Here is a 21,279-nt window from a genome sequence, read left to right as displayed (position 1 = left end):
GTTGTATTTAAATCATTTTAGAATCTGATGAGGACCATGGATGGGTATTATTATGTTCTGATATGCAAAGCTTATGATTAAGAAGGTGTAGTTTCTAACGTGACTGTACTCCGCAGTGCAAATCTAATATTATGAAAGTATAACTGCTATAGTATGCTGGCTAGGATAAGATGCTGTTAGCTCGAACACCTTAAAACTTTTATCATTCATTTAGATGGATACAATAAGATACATTTACTAAGAAAAATAAGTTATTGATCTATGGATATATTTATATGTTCAGGTATAGTTATTCATATACTGCTGGTCTGCGATGAAAGTCATCCAAGCCTCATATTATAAAGGGAAAATTTTAGAGAGAGAATCCCAACAAAAAAGGAAAACGGAGGCAGAAAAGAGCATGAGATGACAACCAGGACAAGTTAATGATATAAAATAGTGCTATGTATGTAAATGCATGCAGAGTGAAAAGAGGGCAGTGGAAGAGAAACACCCATGAGAGGTCCCCCAGCAACCTGAGCCTGTAGCTGCATAAGTAGTGTATGGTTCAGGGCCACCTGATCCAACTGTGAGCTTTAGGAAAAAATAAAGTTTGAATATAATCGTATTAATAGAGCTTATGTGTGTGTCCCCAACCCGAACTGGGAGCTGGTTCCACAGCTGAAGGCTCTTCCTTCTGTTATATGTTTGGAAACTCTTGGAGCTCTAAGGTGCTCTATTATGATAATATGGGACTACGGTGCCCTTAAAATGGAACAGGGCCAGATCATTCAGGACTTTGTATGTGAGGATGTATAAGCAGAGATGAAATGTTTAATAAGCAGATCCATAATTTTCTCTTCATCTCCCTTTTTCCTTGTAAGATTCTATTTCGGCAGAGAAAATAACACGCCGTCCTCCGGATGTTGCCAGTCAGCATATGCACATGAATAGCTGCACTGAAAACAATGATCGACAGTTCACACACCCAAATCAGCGTGTTTCTTTAGAAGTGCTGAGCACAACAGCAAACTCCATTGAGGCAGTCAAACCGCATGTTTATAATGCAGTGTTAGTCTGCTCTGTATGATTGAAAACCTGCTTCTGGGCTGTCTGCTCGCTCTGAGTTTGATTACTTCCCCAACGGACTCTACAAGTGCATCTTTGAAGTCGCTCTGTCGGTATTATTTTATGCATGAGTAAATAAATACAGTAACTGTCACCAGGATTTTTGTTGGAAGAGCTAAAAATACAGTATGGGGTGTGATTTGGCCACATGAAAAACAGCTATATTTGAAAACACAAGGACTGTTTGTCTCAGGTTTACCCACGAGGTTTGTTTCTATGATTTTTACATTTTCAAGACTGAGCTTTTTTTTAATCCTGATAATATTTTTCATGTAGAGTGTTAAAGAGGGATGAGTGATCCACAGGATGTCCACGAATGAGAAACTACCCTCTTCTTCTTTTGGTATCCACTGTCAGGAATAAAGGAACTGGGGTGTGGAGGTCATTTATCCACAGGGATGAATCCTCAAATCCTTACTGGCCTTGAGAGCTCAGAATAGTTGAGCTTCATCTCCTTCAGCACTCCATGTGGTTTTTATCCTTGTCAAAATGCTTCTTTATTGGAGCTAGTGTATAGGCGGCGTTTTCAAACGACAACCCACAGACATAATCTCCTTTTCAGACCATTTTCCAAAGGGATGTGTCAAAGAATGTTTCTGCTTCCTGTACAGCTTTGGTGAAAGCAACTTAACCGGTATAAGAACCTGAAATTTCCCAAAGGGCAATGAGCAATATAGCTGGTCATATATTATATGTATGAATATGCTCCTTTTTCCTCATCTTTGACTTTGTTCCTGCTTAGAATTAAAAAGCGGTCTCTGGCTGTTGTTTGGGGGGGACAGATCCCAAAACAATTGCGTGAGTCAGAGCTTCTTTTTTTAAATTATTTACTTTTTTATTATTCTAAATAACTACAACTACAGTTGTTGTTATTGCGTTAAATAATAAATGGCCTGGTACTTAGTGCTTTTCTACTCAATGTGAGCACTCAAAGCAATTTCTTACTACAAAACTCATTCGTCTATTCACACATACATTCATACAAGTGCTTTTAAATAGACATTCACACATTCACACTCTGATGGATGCATCAGGGGCAACTCGGATTTCCCACCCATTATGCAAAACAAATAATCCAACTATTAAAGTTTGCATACATGATATCCTGAGCTTCATCGCAGCCAGTCGAGAGATTATTGGAAGAGTGAAACCACTGTGACCACTGCAGCAGAGTGCACAGAACAAGAGTCACATGTGGAAACTTCAGTTCAACTAGTGGTAAAACATCCACCGAATATCTTTAAATTCTAATCCAAAGGAAATAAAACACTAGTTGTGCTGCTGTCACCCGTTTGCTTAAACAAGCCAATTAGCTTCTTTCTCCTGCCTTCAAGCCAACTTTCTCCTGATTGGCTGTCCCTCATAAACAGAAGATTTAAACAGCATTTGGCTTCTTTGGTCAGAGCAATGTGCCTGACATGACCATATCACGGATACCCGCTTTCAATGACATCATAAAGATCATAGTGCAGAGCAAAATGTCTGAAACTATGTGTTTAGACCAATCTGAAGCCTGAGGTTTCGGCTCACAGCGATTACTTGCACTTATGCCGACCTCATCGGCGACATCATTGAAACCTTAGCCATGCTTAGTGTGATCGTCCAAGACTGTAATGGGGTATAAATATATACAGTATGAATGCAGGAAGAAAAATAAGCAAAAGCATAATGAGTGCCTTATTTGTAGTTCCAAAACCATGACAAAGCACAGACTTCCAGTATATATATAGGATACCGTATCATGAGCTGCATGGCCTCATGGCAGAGTACACACATCTATAAAGGTATATGTTTGTACATCATGAGTTTTTAATGCCATTTCATTTTGACTTATAATTCTGGTTTATCTTTAATAACGTCTGCACTCATAGTCATGGAAAGAAAAATTTGTATTGCCTAGCTTATGTTTCATAACAGTTACGGATGTAATTTAGTGAACTCCATTTTTATATACTATCATCTTATTTACATATCTTCTTGAACAGTACACACACACACACACACACACACACACACACACACACACACACACACACACACAAATATTCCCTCACACTGTATCCTTGACAATAGCTCCCTAATGTTTCAGCAGTGACAGGCTGAGGGTAATGCCCATTACAGATGTCTGCCAACACATGACAGTTGACACGATCAGTATGCCTCTGCTGCTCCGCCTCGGATCGTCATTCCAAGAAGCCTTGGAACTGCGACCTTTACTGACACCTGCAGATCTAGTGGGAGTTTTGCTCGGTAACGTTACAAAATAGGTACAGTTACTGTAGCTGCACTCCACAAATACCATAAAGCTAAATAAAAGAAAATCACATTTTGGTTATGCAAGCTGGAACAGTTACAGGACTCTGGGTCTAATTTGTAGAAGAAGAAGAAAAACCCTGTCCACTTATTATTACTAGATTTCAGTTCACAAGCAGAAAATGGGAACTAGTGCCCAGTATGGCAGCAGGGAAAGACCCAATTAGACAGTGACATGTCTGTCAGTGGAAGGCAATGGTGTTATGGGGTCTAGAGGGGCCCTTTAGCTAGAGACTGGGCTATCATACAGGAAGCTGCTTAGAAAGGAAACCATAAGCTTTATTCGCAAAGCTTCTGTGGAAACATGAAGAGTGAAAACATGTAAAATGTAGTATTTCATCACATGCCTAAAGTGGAGCCTACTCCGTATGCACTCCTATTTATCTCCTTCTGTAACCCCAGAGGAGGAGTACAGGTCTACCTTTGCTTCAGTTGACAGTTGTGCTCTATCGGGAGCACTATGGTACAGTAAGTAGTATAATACATGACAACATATCTTGGGCGCCCTAAAGCTTTTTGTCTCTAGTTAGCTTGTTAGGAGTGTGTTTTTGACACTGTGTGCTAGGCATGGTGACAACAGAGTATGCTACTTCTATCATGCTACCATCTCCCCAGTGCAACCCCCTCCCAGTCCCGCAGAGGTTTATCACGGGCTGCATATCAAATGTGCACCTCGACAAGTCATCAAAGCAGAGAACAAGTGCCTTCTAGAGCTATGCTATTTACAGCCGGTACCAGTTTGTGATTGCTTGAAATGTCAGAACTGTGTCATTAAATTGCATTTCAGTTGCATGCACTTGACCTTTTCGTTTTGCATTTCATAATCCATATCACAGAACTATTAATTGGGACTGTTGATTAGACAGCGCTGTTTTTGCAGGGGTCACCTTGGGCTCTGAGCTTGCAGTGGACATTTTTAGTCATCCTGACAGATTTGCTCTAGGGATAGGACTCCTGGTCAAGATTTCAAAATCAAACAGAATAATTTCACAGTTCAGTTTTATGGCAGTGAGTTTGGCACCATGCTGAGATTCATATTTAGCTTAGACGCACTTCTTGAAAAGTACTATGCAAAACTCACACACTGTTCATCTGCTGTAGATAGTATTTAGACCTTTTTACCTTTTTCCTTTGCATTCTGGTTGTCAAGTGTCCTGAAATGTTTTATGATATGCCAAATATTCAGCTAATAGCTCTTTGGGAATCACCTTGCTGGTGCAAAAATACTCTTTATTCCTTTAAAACTGAAAATGAATGAAAATGACTTTTTCAGCATTTTCAGGTCATTGTAACAAAGAGCCTAAAGATATGATTTAAAATGAGTTTTTTTGCAAAATTTTTAAAGGTCAACATTCCTCAGGTCAGGTACAAGGATCAGACTGAAATGAGTGAAAGATCAATCAAAGCTTTATTCGTCACATGCAGGTTGCCCTGCAGTGAAATGGGACCCCCCCCCCGACCTTACACATATAGCACAAACATTACATGGGGATACAGGTCGGAGATTGGTAGAGTCAGAGAAAAAAAACATTGAAATGTACACTACAATGGGAAAAGTACAAGAGGAAAAAAAAAAAGAGACCCCTACTCATGCTATGCTTCCATGGTAGGACAGCATGAGAACAGGAAACAAAAAAACTCCTCTGCACAAAAAAGCACATAAATGTCCACAGCACAACATTGTGAAGACATGACAAGCCACAGGGGTGGCAGCCAATGTCCAAAGAAAAACTTTGAACGACTTCCAGAAAGCCTGGAGGACTATTACTTCAGACTACTTACTACTATACTTTTGCATGTATGTCTATGCAGCACTAAATAATGTGATCAGCTACTGAAATAACTGCTATTAAATAGCAGTTTAAAGTCTCCATATTTGCTTCCTTTATGTATTTTATCATATTCCTTTCTGTCACCTCCTATGCACCTCATGGCAGATTTTGAGTATTTCATGCAACAAGTTCATTTGTTGTGTTCACCACAACACATCACGATACGATTAGGTGCAGTATGATTTGCATTTTTTTCTACATATAACAATTTAGTCAAAGCTGCACAAGGCCACCTCTTTTGTTAAAGCTGTCCTTTCTCCTTACAGCATCTTACACAATGAAATTGCAGTTGCCAAATCCTCATTGCCTATGCACAAATTGTCTCTCTTTTCCCCTCCTTTTTTTTGCAGCCAATTTGCAGTTTAAGTGGTTTTGTGACCAAACAAGCTTGTAGTACAATGCTCTAACAAGCTCACAGTATGTGTTGCAGACACACACACATGCAGAAGAAATTAAAATGTGTGATTTACATGCATGTCCTGAGGTTACAAGTGCCCTGCTAGTATAAATTTGTGGCCTCACACTCCCACGATTATTGCTGTGGGTCATATGGACATGTTTTGTGTTCAGCAAGACCTCTCAAAACAGCATCCTACATTCCTACCTAAATGCCCATTATCTGTGCTTGGCAGAAATACACATGCCTCTTATTTCCTAATTTATTATCACTTCTGTTATGTGATATTTCTATCAGAAGGCTGTAGCTGGCCTCACAGATTAGGCCTTTCAAACCAAAAATCAATTTGTTTGAGCTCTTTGATGACATGAGGCTGTGTGTTTTTCTTCTTAAGGGATTTAGATGGAAATGGGGATGCATGCATTAGAGAAGATATACAGGAATGCTTGAAAGCATGCAGGCACTTGACTATAAACCCACATACTCACTCAGGTGTGGATTTAATGAACAGGGTGTTTGTGTCTTTGAGGTTTCCTCTGTGGGGATCCTGTGTAAAAAAAAAATAAAAAATAAAAAAAAAATGTCGCTCTAAAAATAAGTTTTGAATCAGATTTTTTTATCTAAAACCCTATCTTGATAGATTTTTGTAAATTAACTCTAATATTAACAGAACCACCCTTTTGTCTCAAATATAATTTCCCAGGTGCAATGCTTTGGCAGCTTTGGAAATGCTGAAAGACAAAGAACAGTGCTGATCAGAGCTGGAGAAAACACAGAGAGGATTGAGAGGCTCCATCCAATCAGCACTAGGAAGCGCTAAGCCATGCCCACCACACATCTGTACAATGACGTCAGAGTCCAGTGGACTGCAGCACACTGACAGGTCTTTTTATGTGACTAATGTGCAGGAGGGCTTAGTAACCCGTGATGGCAAAGGTGCTGCATGTCCACAATCCTACTATGCAGTAGGAGTTTATAACAGCACTCTTGCACGTCAACATCTTAAATGCCTTCATTGCTGGCTAAAAATTAAGCAACTTCAACTCCTTATTCACACATCAATACAAGCACTTTTTTCTATGCTCTTTCTATGTAAGTTTTTTCTATCTAGCATTCACAGTCATTCACATTCATACTCCATTGGATGCATTGGAGAGCAATTTGGAGTTAGCATCTTTTCCAAGGATATTTGGCATGCAGACTCAAGCAGATGGGGGTTATTGATTTAATTGATTGTTATCGATACAGTAAGCCAAAAAATAAATAAATACATTTACCTGTGTCTTTACTATAATAAGAAGTCAGAAGGTATACTGACACCACACAGCTAATAATGTGTGTCTCTTTTAAAATGTCTCCATCTTGATTATATTCTAAAAGCGTCTAATCTTACGTTATGATTTCAAATGTAAAGTCAAGCTCACAGTGAATATGTGGTATTGTGCTACAGTGCTGAGGGTGAGTTTTGAGAAGCAGTTCAGGGGTGCAGACTCAGCTCAGTCTGCTAAATGAGATCTGCTGCTCCACTGCTGGAAATGCTGTTAACCTGCTATGTCAAGAGCAAATACTTTGATGTCTCCCAGAACCAAATCCCTCTGTCGGGTGTGAGGACACCAGTGAGTTCATCCCACTCAGCTTCACGGAGCTCACCGAACTGTGGAACACACCATGAACTGCTTGGGTATTTCCTGTACTGACTAAACTAGATTTGCTATCTCAATAACAGCTTAACACTATTCTTGTGGATCCAATTATGATAGTCTGAGATACAAAATGTTAACTTGAATGCTGGCATGTAGTTCCATGAAAAGAAATAAAGGAGCCCGGACAGTGAATTGAATTAAACCATTCAATAAAGTGGATTCATCTCATGAAAAGGTCACTTGATGAGAGAAAATTGAATGAAAACTGGATACATGTCACCCCTGGTTGGAAGTTTGTTAGAGCAGAAATGCGTCTCTCTTTTTTTTTTTTTCATGTGATAAAAGAATGAATGAGTCCTTTTTTCCATAGAAACATTGCATCTGCATTAGCATTTCTAAAGAAAGAGATGGTAAAAGTGTGGAATTGTTTCTGAAACAACCCGATAATTGATAGAGACCTGAGAAAAAAAGGCTAAGAGTCATTGTGTATCTGCTTAAAAATGTAAATGGCAATAATGAGGTGCACTTGTACATTTGTTTAGTTCAGACAATTTAGTGTTTAAAGTGAAATGTATCAACTGAATGCTGAACAGGGGGAAAAAACTAACGAGAACGGCACATTTAAGGCGAAGGTGAAAGACTTCTATGTCTAATCCATCATGTGAATGACACTAATAGCACAGCAGGCTTATAGGAAGACAATACAGTCAAAGAGGGTAAAATGTGTAACTAAAGGATGCCATCAATCCCAAAGTTTCCTGAATGTTTATGCATAAATATGCTTCTTTTTTTTTAAGTACAAAGAAATCTCAGTATAGAAGCCTATACTGAGGCCGTTTTGTTGGCACATTGGAGTTAAACGTCACATAAGACAAAAAAACAACCAAATTTTCCATGTTTATAGAAATTTGTTTATCTGCCTCTGAATGATACATGACCAAGGGCCGGTGTTCTGCAGGTTTTAGATGTCCTTGATCCAGCACAGCTGATTTAAATGGCTAAATTACCTCCTCAACATGTCTTGAAGTTCTCCAAAGGCCTGGAAATGAACTAATCATTTGATTCAGGTGTGTTGACCCTGGGTGAGATCTAAAACCTGCACCTCAAGGCATGGAGTTCCTCACCCCTCCTTTAGGTGAAGACTTCTGGCTCAACAGTACATAGTAAAATATCATTTTAAGAAAAGCATTAAAAGCCTAAATTAAATACATAAAGTTTACTGTAAGTAACTGATACTTTCCCAGTTGATAATTACTTTTTAGTATTTCTGATGTAAATGGGGTATCCTCTCATAAATATCCAATGGAGTAGTAGTTCAATAAAAACCTACTGTGCATGTTTATTTTGACCATTACTCTGAAATTAATCTTATTATCTAAGAAAAATAATCTAAAAATGACCAGTGCACGAAACATATTTTTGTCTGCTGGTGTCTTTGATACTAAACAACATCGTTGCAACACCCTGCAGATTGAAGTTGTCTTAAACGCTTAAGCCATTATTCACCTGAAACGGCCATCTTTCTCCCACTGAGTGAGCACAGCACGCCATCCAGACAGCATGTTTTAGACAGTGATAGCTTCTCCTGTTGTCACACAGAAAACGATTGCCTCATTTGAGTAATTTAAGCATCCTTCTGCTCCTCCAATCAATACGGAGCTACAGTACACTCCAAAAAAAGGCGTTGACAACCTAGTAAGAGTTTACTCTACTTTTTAGAAATTGCGCAAGTAAACGGTACTACCACAAAGCAAGCATTGAGGGTTTTTTTTCTAAAACAGCTTTTAAAAAAACTGTCATTTAAAAATGTATTCGCTGGAAATATTTATTTACATGTTTTTTTCTTTTAATTTATCTTTTAAATTAGTACAAGAAAACACAATAGTCTACACATTCTTGTCCCATTTTGTTTTATCCGCCTTAAAAAAGGAAAAAAGAAATGAAAATAAGTTGAAATGACTGTAACAAAAGGCCATTTTTACAGTGTACAAACAGAGCGAACGTGTGTCTCTGCTGCCAATTTAGGCACCCGGTATGTTGTTGGCTGAGCCTCGCTGTGATGCTCTGACTGATTATTGTTGAAGCCAGAGGAGGAGGGAGGCAGTAATCCGTGCACAGAGCGACCCATCTGAGCCGCCAGCAGAGCTGCTTGCGGCGGGCGTGGAGAGACTATGGAGCTGCCGGGGTTTACTCTCAGTTCAGATCGCTAAAGGATACAGACTAATATACCGCATGCGAGTGGGGACGTGCAAGAAGACCAGTGAAGAGAGCTGACTCGTTTTCACTTTAATTGTCCCGGTTGTCCTTCTCCCCGGAGCGTTACGCGTCGTACCGGAGCGCTCCACCTTCTGATGCCGGGAGCGCAGAGCCGGGTCAGGGGCTGATCCGAGTCCTCGCCTCGGATCGTTTTACAGTCTCTGTGACGCATATGAGCTTAGTTAAATATTTTTTAATTAAAGAATCAGCTGTGGATTGTTTGCCCATCAAAGGGATTATGATTTTCTCAGACATGAGTACGGGGACCAACTCCCCCAAGGTGCATCCACCGAACGGGACGAGGTTTTACACGTTCCAGGCAAGTTAACTGCTCGTCTTCAGTCCACCTTTTGCTTGTTTTGTTTACTGAAATATCAGCTGCTTGTTTTTGTCTATTTGTGTTGACAGTATTTTTTTTCCTTGTTTTGAGTGCCTTGTGGCTTTTATTATGGTAAATTGTAGACTGATTTTCTGCGGAACAGTGGATGTTGGGTGTTTCCTATCTGCGTGCAGAGCCCCTCAGAATCCCCTCGGTAAACTCAACCCTTTGTTTTCCACGACTTTGTATTGTGTGCTTACATTGCAAAGTGCTGTGTTTTGGATTTGTTTTGGATTTTGAGAGATCTTGGCCAAAATTCTCTATACTCGAATTTACCAAAGAATAATTTGGCAATAACTTGTCTAAGATCTTAAAGGAGAATAGTGCAAAACATCTTCACACTTTCTCTTGATGAATAAATCATCTGACAGTTGGATTGTGTGAAACTGCAATTCAGAGTTCATATAAATCTGTATAATGATTTTTAATGATTCATGATCCGCCCACGTTTGGTTTGAAGAGAAATAGGGACATATGTGCACAGTGCCCTACATTGATTATTGTGCCCCCCCCCCCCCCACACACACACACACACACACACACACACACACACACACACACACATACACCACCACCCCCTGCATAATTCAGCTCTGCACAGAGCCCATGCGTGCATGCAAGGAAGCAGTGTTGGTGGATATTGATCGAGTGCGTGTTACTCCTGTAACCAAGCCAGTACTTTCTGTTTTATTGTGGGTGGAAGGAAGAAGGGAAGTGAGTGAGACTGTATCCTTTTTCATATCAGTCTTTGAGCGCCTGCTGGTTGTCTTTGTAGCATAAAAGGGGAGGAAAAGGTGATGATGATTGGAAATTTTTGCAGCCAGGTGCAGTCAGCATGGTTTCGTAAGTGTGGAAAGTGGTTTGCGGGTTGCGTTTCAAGTGAGAAGAAGTGCTGAGGGGAGCTCAGTTTTGGACGACATATACATTTAGAAATACACCTGCCTCATAAGCCCATCAATCAAATCGCAATCTGGGCTGGCAAGAGACCAGACTGTCTCATCCCTTTGCTCTTGTGTTGCTTTACTCTTGTTGTGAAATTTTAGATCACTTTGTTTTTATGGTAAGCAAGCAGAGCGTCATTATCTCTGCCTCTTAAATCATTTCCTCGGATATCTTATTCATATGCCCTCTAACTACTGAGCCACTGTGACTTTACCATTTGAAGATTTTCCCCTTCTGTGTTTGTCATAACCTCAGCTTTGCCTTTTCATGTCAAATCATTAGTGAAGAAAGGCTCCCTGGAGGGCTCATACCTGTTGGAAGAAGCTCCTCTGATACTGCAAAATCAAAAGGACCATAGATTACAGATTATAGTCCCAGGAAGTCCCCGTATAAATTAATCGAAGGACACGCCACTATTGGGCTGCTCACAAGTCTTTTTCTTCCACTCTTGGGGTGATATAATGTCACTGCACTGATCCATACCAGTGCTTTCTCAGTACAGTCATTTAAACACTTAAAACATTTCCTGTCAAATTGTTTACCATCTACTAATGATATTCATTTCATCAGATTGCCCTTCCTAGTTTGCAATTATAAATCAGCTTCAGCCGCTCCATCAGGGTGATGAAGTTATTCAGTTTCTTTAGTATGCACTGCCAGGCACAAAAGCAAGCAGAGGTGGCACATTAACATAAGACATCGGGTAGAATGAAGGAGCATCTTTTCTCACCTGCAGTTTTGTGGTTAACCTTGGCTTATAGCATTCCAGTTGGCCTAGAATTCAAATGTGATGCACTAAAAACAAGATGAAAAGTCTACAGCTATGCTAATTACTTCAGGAGGTTATGTTCAGGCATGGTGGTTCTGTGCGAAACAGTCCACAAACACTGCCAGTCTGATAATTTTAACATGCCTATTTCATGAAAGTCCCCTGCAAAAAGACATTTCTTTTCAGCTTTAAAGTTAAAATTTCAAGAATACAGTACTAACAAAGTTATTTTTGTAGCAGTCTTTTGTACGGATTTGCATGTGACAGCAACGGAGCCCCGCAAGGGACATGGGAGGAAAAAAAAAAAAAACGATTAACCTTTGCAAGATCCCGAGTTACTTTTCGCAAAAGTTCATCTTCATTTTTTTTTCTCTCCCATGTCCCTTGCGGGGCTCCGTAAACAGCCATCAGTTTTGCTAAGATTTGGTTAAAAACTAATGGCAGTTTTAAAGTGGTACATTTTAAGGGATCATTGTGATCATTCAGTGCAGGGGAACAAGAATCTGCACCATCAACTTCTCGTTGATATTAGAGAAATGAAGAATTTTTTTTTTTTTTTTTGAGACGAGTTTGCATACTTTTTTTTATGTTCTGGGAACTAATTAGATTTTACAGTCCATAAAGATCATTCAGTGTTTCACAACCATAAACATGACTGGATGTGGACCTGTATGCACACCCATATGGAAAAGAAATAGTAAAAACTTATATGATTTACTCATGAAAGTGGCCACTTTCTCATTACTTTCATATATTGTTTTAGTAAGTATCCAAAACATACAAGTTTCATTATATAATTTTTCAAGGGATCTTATATCTGTTTTCACCCTTGTATGCTTTTCATACAAGTTTCACACAAGACAGATACAAACTTACTAAGATTTATATATATCTTTTCCATATGGGGATGCAGGAGGAAAAATGCTTAAGTTAGAAGTTCAAGTTAAATTTCTTATCTGTACGCTGTAACCATTCATTCATTCATTCGCTTCCGCTTATCCTTTTCAGGGTCGCGGGGGGCGCTGGAGCCTATCCCAGCTGTCATAGGGCGAGAGGCAGGGTACATCCTGGACAGGTCGCTGTAACGATTAGATAAAATATCTTGGGTTGAGTTGCATAGATCCTTTCACAATGCTGTCCACCGCTAAAAAGACTTTCTACCAGAAAGCCCTGAAATATGTGTATTCCCCCAAACCACAAAGCCATGATATGGCATTAACATAACTGGTTGCAGTGATGGTCTGGAGCATCATCATTATGTTGTAGGTATCACTCCAATACAGCTATATCAGATTGTGGATTGACCAGCAGGCTGTTATCCTTTGGTTTCAAGTGTGACTAAAATGCATGTTGAGCTTGTGGTGTAAAATAACCTCTTTTGACGTGTTACTTCTACTGTGCGACAAGGTGACACAGAGGAGTGACGCAACTACCTCTCTCTGCCTTTTGACTGTTTGCTGTGCTGGAGTGTTCATATTTATGGAAACCCTCCCATGAGGGGAAGACTTGCTGGCAGTGCTCCGAACCCTTTGGGCATTATTACTTAGTTTGCTGCAGATTTTTAGTCGTGATTCTCTTTCAAGTGGCAGAAATTCTGCAGGAAGTGCTCTTGTAGTATCATCATGTAACACTTTTAAAGAGTTGTACTACTAAGAGCTGGTTAGACAAACAATACACACAATGGTTCTTGTCCCTGGGCGGTTTCTCTGGAGAGGGGAAAGCACTTGCAGATTTTAAACCTTTGTGAAATAATCTTACAGAGTGTAAAAGTTTAAAGGGAGGGCTAATATTCTCACTTCTACTTACATATTTGTGTTTCCACACTCTACTGGGATCATTTTGCTGGATTCATGGTTAAATCTTTATTTATCTCCTACCTTGGTGCAGCCGATCAGTTCATACAAAAGCTGTTTTAGTTCATCTGTCTTTACACCATATAAGGAAATCCTTTCTTACTGACATCATAAAGATCCAAAAGTAGACAAAAATGGCAATGGCATTTTAAATCCTGAGCTTCGGGCTCACAGGGATCACTCATAGTATTTTAAACTTCTTTACATGAGGATCTACTATTGTAACAGTATACATATGGCAGATAATAAAAAAAAAAAAGAATATTAAGTCTAGATTAAACAATTATAATCTCCTAATATTTCCAATTTTGTGCAAGTGTCACTTTACAGTCATGTCAAATTTAGCTCAATCCTTCATTATTATTAGTTGATTTGTCTGTGTCCTTGTATTTAATATTTGGTTGTTGCTACTCTACAATACCCCGCCAAACAGTTTGTCAGGGCTGAGCTATCTAATAAATTATACATAATTGTTCCCCGGGATTTGTCCTTGGTTTTCAAATTAGCGTTTCGTGTGATTAGTAGCTACAGCTGGAGTGTCTTTGCTTAAAAGCCTCCCTTTCCCCCACAGTCTAGAGTGCATTGTCTTCCATATGGCCTCTGCAGCTTTACACCTCTAGCAACATTGCAGAAAGAAGCTCCTAGTGTAGGATAAACTATTATAAAATGGATAACAAGAAGGAAGTAACACTGACTTCTTAGTCTAATCAGGGCTTAAGCAAAATTGGCAGTGAAATTTTGAACAGATTGTCAGATATGTTTCACCGACCCCCTTTTTGTTTGTTTGTTTGTTTTTCTAAAATATTCGGTTGCTGTTAAAGAAGAGAGGAAGAAAATGAGCTGCTACTCACTGGTCTCCTTCAAAATAATCCTCTCTTCTGCAGCGAGCTGGCATTTGGGAGGTTTATAGCAGCATGGCCACAGGGGGAATTTGGCTAAAAAGCTTCTGTTTGGGTTTGCCTATAAGCATCTGTCGCCTGTGCTTTGTTTGTAAGCAGAGCCACAGCCTAGGCCAACCTCACTTAATTAAACTGCTAGAGCTGTGCTGCTACTGGTTTCCACTTCCGACTGTCTGACTGAGGGTTCACGTTCAGGGCTTGACAGAAAAGATGCAACGTGGCTGTATACGCTGATTAAAAAGTGCTTCTTCTCATTATGGTGCTTAACGCCAAGGAGGGATGTTTGTACTGATGTCCTGATAAAAATTCTTTTCTCTACTACTAAAGCTGAATGCAGACATGACACAGTGCCTCTTGTTCCATTTCACATCTTCAGATGCGTTAATCAGTGCTAACTAATGTGCATTCTCAAGCGAGCACTCTCTCCAGCCCAAACAGGCTCAAGGAGTACAGAAAGAGCCTCAAGATGGGATGACTCATAGCGAGACACCAGACAGCAGTTTGAGTGACAAGTAAACACTTATTCCTCGTTGCTCAGGATGCCAATGGCTCAACTTCCAGTTTATCTCCTGTGCACGCAATCTACCATAGCACAAACTGAGTGCTGCTGACATGTCCTGTAGTTGCCAGTAAAGAAGTTTGTTTGTGACCTTCATTTATAAAATAATATAAAGAAAAATGTAGTCAGTATAGTGGATAACAAAATGATCATTGCAGTTTTCTTGGCTCTCGGTTGTTCAATTAAATACATTTAATTGAACATTTACATTTTTAGACTGAAAAAAATCTTTTCATGTTTCTAACGTTTATAATTGAATAACATATTTCAGGGTAATATGGAAATGTCAAAACGTAATCTTGGGGATCCCCGTCCGTGCACCGCGATGACAGGTTAAATACAGAACCCCATCCCGTCTTATGACTGCTGCACGTTCACCAGTGCAGATGTGGAGACGCTACACGTCATATGACACCTGGACAGTCCTGCAGGTTGATCCCGAGGGAGAAGCTGAAGCTTTGAGAACTGTGCTTGCCTGATTATCCGGAACATTTCTGCAGCTGTTTCTGTCAGTTTTTGTTTTGAGCTGAATTTTCACCATGTGTGCAGATGTAGTCATACATTAATACACGCAAGACTGCGAAGAAACAGACTCCACCAATGCATGTGAACTACACAGTCTTGTCAGTCAGGCGTACAGCAGACACGCGTACACAAGTACAAATGCGCTCACACAGTAACAACACCCAGCTGTGGAAGCGAGCTTATCATCACAGCTGTCTTACCCAGCACCCTGCCACACACTCCCCCTCCCCTTTCTGTGTGCTCCACCCTCTCTGCGTCGTGTTATTCAGCGTTGATGGATTGATTAGCACAAAAATGACAAATTAACACACGGCCGACAGACTCAAATCTTGACCTTTCATTTGTTACACTGCACATAGTAACTGCTTACAAATGCCCTCAATATCCTTACCAACACACAATCACAAGCACGCTCCTCCCTTTGGTATCCCATTCCCGCCGCTGGTCTCCCAAGTGATACGTATACGTGTGCATGCGTATGTGTTTGTGTGTTGTAGGCGTTTGCCCTATTTTCTTGGTCTTTTTTTAATCAGCCCTCGTGCATTTAAAATCTGGCCCGGGCAGATGGGGAAGGGAGTTTGACCCACTTTGATGGATTCCAGACCGATTAAAAGGATGAGTATGCTTTCGAAAGCAAGAGGTCCCTGTATACCAGGGTGTGTGCTTGTGTGTGCATACAAGAGACAGGAGAAAAAGATTGTATTCATGTGCCAGTATGCAAATAAACATTCATCCTCCACCTTGTTGTTGACAGTGTAGTTATTCCGGAAATTGTAGTGTCAAGATAAAAAAAACCAAATAGCCAATTTCAGCAATCTTTCTACGGCGAACGTAGAAAGATTGTAGCGGGCAATTTTAGCCTCAGTCTTAACAGAGATGTTATAGCTGCAGGGTTATCTGACAAAAACCCTATGCATAAGATAAATATACAAGCAACGAATCAGTTCTGCGAAATGCACAAACTCTACGGGCTGCGCTGATGCAGAGGGAGGTGTGCCTCACTCCCAGTTACAGCCGAAATTCAATTAGATGTTTTGCAAAGCGCTTATTTAAATAGGGGGAAACAAATCACTAAATGCAGCATTTTCTGCCAAATCACCATGCATATAAGTTGAAGATAATATATGTGCTGTGAATTTTTGAATGTATTTGCATGTTAAGTGATCACTGAGAGCGAAACAATGTCTATTATTTTTATTCTAGTTCCACAGCACCTGTTCTTCCCAGACAGCAAGAACAGTGGAATAACAATGGGCACAAGAGCGAAATTACACAGCAGAAGTGTCCATAGATTTTTGCTAGGTACTAGGGCTTGTTCTGGAAAGTGCTGATTCCAGATGATAAAATCGCTCATTAGCAACAATGAGGTGAAGCGTGATGACCACTGAGAGGGAGAGAGATGTCATGGGCTCAGATGCTCTGAGATGGTATATATTTATATTTAAAGGAAAAAGATTATCCAAATGTGAAAATTGAGTTTTATATTTAAATACAAGTATGTATTTAAATATAAATTAAATATATTATTTAATAATAATATTTTTAGCCCAAACTAACTAGTACTGAGACTTTACTTTAGCCAATCTAACAGTTATGCAGAAAAAAACTTGCCTAAAACTTGTCTTCATAAAATATTTTCTTTCCAGTGTAGTAAATTTTTCCAGTGGCATTTAAAAATGAGTAAAACAGAGCAATGTTCGACCTAACACCTGCCATCTGATTTATGGATTTTGCTGACATGGCTGCTTGGGGGAAGCACTAAAGACTAAAATGGGTCTGGGGATTTAAGATTCCTGGGAGAAGGTCTGTGAAAAGGCCATTCTTAAGATACCCAAACTTGCTGTTGTATTCTTACATTTGTGTTATTTTTGGTCACACAAAAATCCTGTATGACAAAATTGTAATATTTTAAAAATAACCAATTATATATTTGTTCATTTGGATTATTACCGTATTTCATAAATGGTAACTGGTAAAAGAAACATGATAACATTTAAACTAGTTTCTAATTTTCTTATTTAAAAAAAAACTACCAACATATTCAAATGGTTGTTTCTTTGTCATGTGCTATATTGATTTGCATAAGATACCCAAAAAAAAGCCTCTTAAAACCTGTTAATTATCTGAGTAATGCTTTAGGAAATGATTTAATGTTTTGTTTTGTCCATGTCCTGAATTTTTTTCCTTTCAATACAAACAATTGGGGAAAGGGATTTTAAAGCAGTGATGAATGGAATGATGGGCTTAATCACTGGTTAGTCCCTTAATGGGATGTTTAGTCTGTAACAAAATGGCCTATGTATAATATTTCCAGTATCATTTATCCTTTAATGCGATGCTGTGATGTCTTTCTCTCTTTATTGCACATCATCCTTTAATCTTCTGCCGTATCGTCGGCTACACGTGTTGAACAGTAAAGCGTATTTGATGCATTACAGAGCTAGTACCTTCACAGACTTTCACACACATGCACGCAGATCCATAATAGATCCCACAGAGATTTTAAAGTGCAGTTGGGAGCACACTCAGGCCAAGCCACTCACTTCACTTCAATAGACTCTAGCATGGCAATAACCTCACTCTTCATTGACGCAATTATGGTGCAACTATTTGCCTAGCTCTGTGCAGCAGTTTGATCTCATTTATCCAGCACTGTGGACTTGAAAGGTGACATTTCCTGTGGGTTTCTTGACAGAATATAAAGCCGTGCGTTTATTTACTAGGCTTGAATCAAAGCAGGACTGATATATATACTTTTTCTATGGAGAAAAAGTATATATAAAAAAACTAGGAGAGGAACTACCAGACCCCCGTCATCAACGAGTGCCCAGTGGAGAGAGTGGACAGCTTCAAATACCTCGGAGTTCACATCACGCAGGACCTGTCATGGTCCTGTCACATCAACACCGTGGTGAAAAAGGCCCGACAGCGTCTCTACCACCTCAGACGCTTGAGAGACTTCCAACTGCCCTCCAAGGTGCTCAGGAACTTTTACTCGTGCACCATAGAGAGCATCCTGACGGGAAACATCTTAACCTGGTTCAGGAACAGCACCATGCAGGACAAACGAGCTCTACAGAGGGTTGTGCGGTCAGCTGAGCGCACCATCCGCTCCGAGCTCCCTGACCTGCACTCAATCTACAGCAGGCGGTGCTGGACCAAGGCCAGGAAGATCGTGAAGGACCTCAGCCATCCCAACAACAGACTGTTCTCTCTGTTGAGGTCAGGAAAGCGATTCCGCTCCCTGAAGACCAACACAGAGAGACTGAGGAGGAGCTTCTTCCCGCAGGCGATACGGTCTCTCAATCACACCACCACACAGTACTGACCCACACATATGGTTCTTACACACACACTGGACTTTCTGGACTTTGTTTTTGCACAACACTGGTCACTATATTCTTCATTTCCGGTTAATACTTGTACAGCTGCTGTTATTGTGTATATATTTACTTATATTTATATTTCTTCATACATTCTTATATAGTTCTATATTGTGTATTTTGTTGTACAGTTATTTTATTTTCAACTTTAATTTATATATTTTATCTTATTCTTCCCAGTTAAATTTACCCTTCATTCTAATTTGTGTTGTACAGTTATTTCATTTTTAACCTTAATTTATATTTTATTCCTTCCTAGTTAAATTTACCCTTTTTAATTTTTCATATTTATTTCCTATCTTATTCATAGCCTTTTCCTTTTTTGTTTTCTTTAGGTCACGAGCAGTTGTCCAAGCATTTCACTACATATCGTACTGTGTATGACTGTGTACGTGACAAATAAAATTTGAATTTGAATTTTGAATTTATGGGCCTCCTGCAGATTTTTAAGTGTTAAAGTGAACTTATTATATTCATTTCCATCTCCTTATTACTACTCTTGGGCTCTACTAGAGGGATTTGGATTTTAAAAGACGTTGGTTGCTAAAATAAAATATAGCCAAAGACTGTAACAGGATATATATGGCAGAAAACCTGAAAAAATAGTTTTGTCCACTTTAAAGATGGTCCCGGAGGTGGACCAAAGAAATTTTGATTCACTTTTAGTGTAATAAGACAGATAAAGTTAAAATAAATAAATAAATAAATAAGAAATGGAACTTTTAAGTATGTACTGAGTATGTGAAGGGATTAAAATATCTGAATACTTTTTAAGTGGGATTTTTTTATTTTTAAAGGAGTAAGAGAAACACCACTTCACTACATGCTCATTCAGCCATTGATGAATGTGTCATTTCCATCCAAATTGCCTGATATCCAGTAGTTTTTTTTTTTTCATCCATATTTTAATCCTCCTCTCTTCTTCCCATACGCACTTGCAGCCCCTGTTCCATAATGCACATAAAAACAGGGGCACATCCTTGGCTCGCCCTGGTAAAAGCGACGTCGTCAGCATATTTGTCAGAGCTGTCATCTAACTTGCTCCCTTATCTCCAGGCCAACTCTCCAGCTGTAAGTGGGCAATATATGAGACGTGTATTTGGAGCACTAAGCAAACTGAAGGCATGGGCAGCAATTAAGAGGTCTGTAATTACAGAAAAGGCTGCCACCTGCTTTAGGTTATCATAGTGCTGATGCTTACAGAAAATCTAAGTTTTGTAATTTGTGTGCATCAGCCATGGGCTTCTGTTGCACCCTGAACTTGTACATAATACATTTTTATTTTTAATGATAAAATAATGTTCCTCCACTTACACTGTCGAGTTTGTTTACACAGAGAAAACTGCCTGCTTGAGTAAAGCAGTAAAGTTTGAATAATTTCTTTGCCAATAGCGTTGAATAAAGTACAAGCCCTGTAGTGTTGGTTACTAGCTTTGGTCACAACTAGATTGCCACAATCACCGGTAGTTTGCATGAAAGACACCAACTTGTTTGCAAAAACTAATATCTAGGCCAGTGTTTCTCAGGTGCTGGATCTCCATAGATCAGTACTGGTCAGGTGTATTGTTGTTAGACTAAACAAATGACCCAGTGAAACATAGAAACTCAGTAACTATATTAATTATAAGACATAAAGAAATTACTGAAAACAGTGGAAACAGAGCTCATGAAGTTAAATAGATGGTTTGTATTTAATAAACTATCATTGAATGAAAGTAAAACAAAATTTATGTTATTTGGAGGTAGTAAAAGTAATATTAAAGTAAAATTGAATTTAAATAATGTTGAAATTGAAAGAGTATATTAGACAATTTTTAGGAGTAATTATTGATGATAAAGTTTGTTGGAAGCCCCACATAGAACATGTGAAACGAAAATTATCCAAGTCTATTTCTATTCTTTATAAAACAAGAGATTTTTTGAATAAGAACTGCCTTTATTTATTGTATACTTCCCTTTGTTTGCCTTATATGACCTACTGTGCAGAAATTTGGGGGAACACATACAAAACATATTTGGATTCAATATTTAAATTGCAAAAAAGAGCTATTAGAATAATAAATAAAGTTGGATATAGGGAGTCCACCAACCAGTTTTTTGTAGGATCATCTATGTTAAAATTCATGGACATTATATATTCTAAAACTTTAGAAATGATATATCGTGTGATGAAAAAGAATGTTCCAATTTGTATTTTAAGTATGTTTCAACTAAGAGATGGAAAATATGATTTAAGGGGGTCTTATAAGTTTGGTTCTCACTTTAGGCATTTCAATGTTAAGTATAGATGTGTGTCAGTGTTGGGAGTGAAATTATGGAATGGACTTAATGATGAACTGAAGATGTGTTTTTCTTTGTCATTCTTCAGGAAGATTTTAAAAATTAGTATTATACAAGGTTATAGAAATTAGGTTTGTTAAAA

General features: G+C 39.0%; 1 protein-coding gene across 9 annotated transcripts in view; it reads left to right on the top strand.

Annotated features, from left to right (window-relative positions):
* Window positions 1-21,279, top strand: part of ppfia2 (PTPRF interacting protein alpha 2) — a 183,474-nt gene that overhangs the window by 65,827 nt on the left and 96,368 nt on the right. The window contains exon 1 of one of the 9 annotated variants that reach the window (XM_086269669.1): window positions 9,357-9,867. The exons of the other annotated variants lie outside the window; for them this stretch is intronic. Coding sequence (XP_086125795.1) covers window positions 9,721-9,867 — 147 coding nt within the window. The 5' untranslated portion in view covers window positions 9,357-9,720. Of the gene's footprint in view, window positions 1-9,356; window positions 9,868-21,279 lie in introns of those variants that run through there. 9 annotated transcript variants of the gene reach the window in all.

The sequence above is a fragment of the Aulonocara sp. 'chitande type north' Nkhata Bay genome, linkage group LG17, assembly GCF_057382095.1.
Source record: "Aulonocara sp. 'chitande type north' Nkhata Bay isolate Kocher_YH1m ecotype deep benthic linkage group LG17, A_spYH_male_GT1.1, whole genome shotgun sequence".
Classification (NCBI taxonomy): domain Eukaryota; kingdom Metazoa; phylum Chordata; class Actinopteri; order Cichliformes; family Cichlidae; genus Aulonocara; species Aulonocara sp. 'chitande type north' Nkhata Bay.
This window is presented reverse-complemented; position numbering and strand designations above follow the sequence as displayed.